At 34.4% G+C, this 6,000-nt stretch overlaps 1 protein-coding gene across 3 annotated transcripts in view; it reads right to left on the reverse strand.

Moving 5' to 3' along the window:
• Window positions 1-3,867, reverse strand: part of map3k7 (mitogen-activated protein kinase kinase kinase 7) — a 68,303-nt gene extending 64,436 nt beyond the window's left edge. The window contains exons 1-3 of one of the 3 annotated variants that reach the window (XM_062044427.1): window positions 3,637-3,867; window positions 2,146-2,252; window positions 1,964-2,074 (exon numbers count right to left, since the gene is read on the reverse strand). In XM_062044427.1, coding sequence (XP_061900411.1) covers window positions 1,964-2,074; window positions 2,146-2,229 — 195 coding nt within the window. In that variant the 5' untranslated portion in view covers window positions 2,230-2,252; window positions 3,637-3,867. Of the gene's footprint in view, window positions 1-1,963; window positions 2,075-2,145; window positions 2,253-3,617 lie in introns of all 3 variants that reach the window. The other 2 variants (XM_062044426.1, XM_062044428.1) reach the window with 2 other exon arrangements.
• Between the last annotated feature and the right edge of the window lie 2,133 nt (window positions 3,868-6,000).

Raw genomic sequence — 6,000 nt, forward strand, 5'->3', positions numbered from 1 at the left:
CTTAGAACAGATACTGAATGGCCTGGTCAGTAAATCTACTAGTAAAATGTTGGTTACAGTAGTTTTATTAGAAATGTTTTGAATGTTGAAAATGTGAGTAAAACGTGTTTCCCCTTGGAATTCAACATAAAGTTTTGGTTGCACTATATTCAAATGAGATGTAAATGCATTGGCCGTTATTTGTTGTTTACCCGCTTGTTTGTATCCGTAATTCATTCATACCTAATTCTCTTACAAGAAATAACAGGAATATAAGAAACCTCACCTACAGTGAGTGTCCAGTATCCAGTATTTACAAAACCCAAAACCAGTGAAGTTGGCACGTTGTGTAATTTGTAAATAAAAACAGAATACAATGATTTGCGAATCCTTTTCAACTTATATTCAATTGAATAGACTGCAAAGACAAGATATTTAATGTTTGAACTGAAAAACTTAATGTATTTTTTTGCAAATATTCATTAACTTAGAATTTAATGGCAGCAACACATTGCAAAAAAGTTGGCACAGGGGCATTTTTTCCACTGTGTTATATGGCCTTGCCTTTTAACAACACTCAGTAAACATTTGGGAACTGAGGAGAACAACTTTTTAAGCTTTTCAGGTGGAATTATTTCCCATTCTTGCTTGATGTACAGCTTAAGTTGTTCAACAATCCAGGATCTCCGTTGTGGTATTTTAGGATTAATTTGTTTACAAAGTGGTGACCCTCGCCCCATCCTTGTTTTTGAATGACTGAGCATTTCATGGAAGTTGCTTTTATACCTAATCACGGCACCCACCTGTTCCCAATTAGCCTGTTCACCTGTGGGATATTCCAAATAAGTGTTTGATGAGCATTCCTCAACGTTCTGTCTTTTTTGACACTTGTGCCAGCTTTTTTGAAAAATGTTGCAGGCATCAAATTCCAAATGAGCAAATATTTGCAAAACATAACAAAGTTCTACAGTTCGCAAGTTAAGTATCATGTTTTTGCAGTCTATTCAATTGAATATAGGTTGAAAAGGATTTGCAAATCATTGTATTTTGTTTTTTATTTACGAATTTATACAACTTCACTGGTTTTGTGATTTGTATTTTACAGTCACACTGGTTGAATTTTTGTTGCAAAATAGTTACTGAATCGAGTTTAAGTTTATTTCGAACATGCATGCATACAACATGATACATCACATTTCCAGTTTCTCTATTAACATGTTCGAAAAGGAGTAGAAAGAAGAAGAGCTTATTTAAACCCTTTTCTTTTACATAGCAGTTACTAAAACTTTTGTTCACTTCCTGTTCTCAATTTATACACAATATACTCCATAAGTAATAACAATAAAAATAAATAATTGGTGAAGTAAGTTATATTTCATATGGTGAGATGAGTAAGATTATCTAGAAAATGAATGGATGGATGAAATAAATTCAGAATGTTTATCATGGTTTTTGTTTTTTGTACTTTGTAAACACTTTAAGTTTGAAGAGTTTCTTGAAGTGGTTATATTAATACATTGTTTGATTTCTTTGCTTAATCCATTCCATAATTTAATTCTACATACTGATTTACTGAAGGTCTTAAGTGTTGTACATGCATACAAATGTTTTAAATTACATTTTTCTCTAAGATTATATTTCTCCTCTTTTGCTGAGAAGTATTGTTGTTGTTTGCTTTGTGTATAATTTTATCTGTTTGCAAATTCACTATGTCGTGGAATTTCAACTCACCGATTAATTTCAGATCGTGTTGTTCCAAAAAAATTAATATTGTCCCTGAATCGTATCGGCAACCACACATTCTGAATCAAATCAAATCGTTGTTAAAACGAATCGTTAAAACCCTAACGTAAACATTTTAGTGCCATTATAAACTTAACACCCATAATTAAACGGTGCTGGTATAAGTTATGACGCATATTAACAATATATTAAGCCATTGTCAGTCTGAGCCTATAAAGCAGCACTCTGGTTGTGTGAATACCTCAACAATAAATGCTTTTCTTTCCGATTCACTTTCAATAGTCTTGATTGCAACATCTTTGCCTTTCCACTTGGCTTTGCAAACCACCCCAAAAGCTCCTCGTCCCACTACCTGAAAATATAACGGCAACAAATGTGGGTGTAAGCTTCTGGTAAATGACAACAAAAAAATATACAGCCTACCTCCTCCACGTCAATGTCTTCATAATTAATCTCCTCAAATGGATATCCAGGGGGTGTCTCGAGCATATCGGTGGACAGAGACATTACTAGCTCACGTCAGCCAGCAACTGCAAAAGGAAAAGCATACATGAAACAGAACATATATTAGTCCAGTGTTTTCCAACCTTTTTTGAGCCAAGGCACATTTTTTTCATTGAAAAAATCCTGAGGCACACCACAAGCAGAAATCATTAAAAGACGAAACTCAGTAGTTGACAATAAAAAGTTGTTCTCACAATTGTTGGATATGAATTCAACCCATAACCAAGCATGCAGGGGTGATCAAGGGTGATGGGTCAAATGCAGAGAATAATTTCACCACACCTAGTGTGTGTGTGACAATCATTGGTACTTTAACTTTAATGACTATAGCTCTTGTCTCAAAGTAGGTGTACTGTCACGACCTGTCACATCACGCCGTGACTTATTTTGAGTTTGTTGGTGTTTTCCTGTGTGTAGTGTTTTAGTCCTTGTCGTGCGCTCCAATTTTGGTGTGTTTCCCCTGTTTTGTTGGTATTTTCCTGTTGCAGTTTTATGTCTTCCTTGAGCGCTATTCTCCACACCTGCTTTGTTTTCTCAATCCAGACTATTTAAGTTGTGCGGACGCTTTCCTTCTTTGTGGGGACATTATTGATTGTCATGTCATGTACGGATATACTTTGTGGACGCCGCCTCTGGTCCACACGCTGTAAGTCTTTGCTGTCGTCCAGCATTTTGTGTTTTGTTTACTTTGCAGCCAGTTCAGTTTTAGTTTCGTTTTGCATAGCCATGCCTTAGCTTCAATGTATGTTGTTTATTTTAGGTTTAAGCATAAGATACCTTATTACCTGCACGCTGTCTCCCAGCACATTGTGATCATGCACGACGTGTTCCCGACATCTACAAAGCAATTAGCTACCTGCTGCCACCTACTGATATGGAAGAGTATAACATGGTTACTCTGCCGAGCTCTAGACAGTACAGACACTCAACAACGGCACATTATATATGGATTATAATTACTTCGGTGCAAAAAATATTTTTAACCCAATTAAGTGAAATTACATAATCTCCCACGGCACACCAGACTAGTGTGCCGCGGCACAGTGGTTGAAAAACACTATTAGTCAGTGTAACGACACAGTATTATAGATACGTTAAACAATTTCAGGGCGTTACTTTATACAGTATATCAAATGGAGACAGATAGTTGGTGTTTAACGCAGTAAAAAGATTATAAGCTAGTGATCGACGAGGGCTACTAGCTTTAACTGCAAGTAAACTAGCAGTTATTTCAAACGATCATTTGACAACAAACGAAGCTAACGCACCACTATGATCATACTTGACTTATTAGCATATGGAAAGCTGTAATAAACATGAGTGAATTGAGGCCTACAGTTGTTATTAAGTAAGGTTTAGCTGACCGGCCTGCTAACACCACACGGACATACCGGGGCTTTTTTAGCTCACCAGCACCGGCTCTCTGGACGTGGCGATGTCTTTTATTCATGAACAAAAACTCCATCAACAACGTCCTTTAAACAAAAGTGGCGTTTCGCTCTCACGTCGACAGTCGAACATAACTGGTCTAGCAGGATGGGTAAATGTGTATTTTTATTCTTCGCAACAACTCCATCAGGAAGTGAGTGCGCACTTCTATTTCGTCCCCCGGCTCATTGAACACAATTTATTGTAACATGGAAGGAAGCGCGGCTAAATGTTCAAGTTAATTCAACTATTGTTTGGGGGAAATAGAAAAAGCCTGACCGCTTAACGCTTACATTTTCCCGAAATACAAAAAAAAAGAACTGTTTTTGGATCCGAAATGACGTCACTGAGGACGCATAGGGGCGGCAATATTGCAGATTTTAAAATGATCTGATACCAAGTATATATATATATATATATATATATATATATATATATATATATATGAAATTGTACATGGAAACAATTAAGTACGAAGGTATTGAAATAATATATGATTTCAATGTTTATTTGTATTATTTATTTGATTTATTTTTGCCATGTACAATCCATAATTAATTGGCTGTTGATTTTATTGAATTTATAATTTCACATATATATATATATATATATATATATATATATATATATATATATATATATATATATATATATATATATATATATATATATATATATATATATATATATATATATATATATATGTGTGTGTGTGTGTGTGTGTGTGTGTGTGTGTGTGTGTGTGTGTGTGAGTGTGTGTGTGTGTGTGTGTGTAATTAACTTACAAATCAAGGATTTTTCAATACAACACGATTCAATACTTCCTTCAATACTCCACAAAGCAATACAAAATAAAAATATTTAGATGCAATCCTCATACAATTAAAACCTGTTAAAGTAAATCTGAGAGACAATACAAATGAGATTAAAATAAGATATATGTAAATCAATTATTTACAGAAAACACTGGGCTTATATAAAATAACTTTCCCCAAAAATAGATAATAATTTAAGGGCTTTTCTACGATACAAAGTAAAAACTGATGCATAAACGTATACTTACTTATATTTATACAGATACATATATGTATGTATTTATATATATACAGTATATATATACATATGTGTATGTATGTATGTATATAGTATAAAACGTGATAAAATATATGTACATGTACAATGTTATTTTTAGTTATTCTCCAGTGTGGATACCTCAAAGGTGGCGTTTTACCTCCAATCCTCAGTTCCATGCCATGTTTTGTTTTTTGCCTTGTTATTGTCAATATTGCCATATGTGTGTGCTTGTATGTGCTGTGTGTGAATGTGTTATTGTTTTGTTTTTTGTCTGTTTTTTTGTTTTGTTTCGTTTTGTTTTGTACAGCACTTTGGGCTTGCCACTTGCCTGTGCACGAAAAGTAATAAAGTGATTTGATTTGATTTGATAAAAGCTTGAAACGGTTTGCTGTCACTAAGCAGTACATTGTGTATAAGTTATGGTCAAGCAGGTCAAAAATCGACAATTTCTGTTATCTAACCTCACACCAGCTATTGTTGTCATTGGCATTCCAGCCTTCCTGGCGACCCTTCACTTCCCATACTTGTATCTTTTCTGGGTTGCAGGGAAAGCTTTTGATACCAATGGTATTAAAATATGGCAATCTATACATTTGAGTAACATCATTTATACAACTGTTTAATTTGAAAATTGTATGCACTAGTTTGTAGTATATTTTCCAAGCCAACTTTTATCTGATCATAACGATGTCTTGCTTTTGCTGACATAAAAGCACTGTTGTTGATATTAGGTCACACTTTCAAAGTGTTCTCTATCCCCTGTGCAGGAAAAGAACATTCTTTGAGTGAAACATCTTTAACCCTCACAGGAATAATTTAAAATTGTGTGGATGTATGCTCTGTTGGCTCTGTGAGTTCAGCTCAAACACTCAATAAATATTAGATGAAGCTCTTTGAACTGCCTTTTTACAAGTCCTTGGGAAAAAATATTAATCTAACAAAAGTGCAAAAATCCAAAGCACTCTCTTATCGTGTCAAAATGACTTTATTATTCACGGCAGGACTTAATGGACCTTACTCAGACCCAATGCGTTTTAGCCATCTGACCTTCATCAAGGGGGAAAACAGATTTCAAAATACTCCATTAAACCTTAAAAAGGTGTTCTACTACTGAGGCTTTGCCACCTGTAACCCTTAGAAAACAAAATAAATCTGGTTGATTTTCAGAATAAAAACTCCATGTGTTTAATGATAGGTTGCTTATCAATGTTAAAACCAAACAATTCTGTAAAAACAAACCAACCCATTCATCTTTCTTCTCTTTCTTCAGTT

This window comes from Entelurus aequoreus, linkage group LG04 (genome assembly GCF_033978785.1).
Source record: "Entelurus aequoreus isolate RoL-2023_Sb linkage group LG04, RoL_Eaeq_v1.1, whole genome shotgun sequence".
Taxonomy (NCBI): Eukaryota; Metazoa; Chordata; class Actinopteri; order Syngnathiformes; family Syngnathidae; genus Entelurus; species Entelurus aequoreus.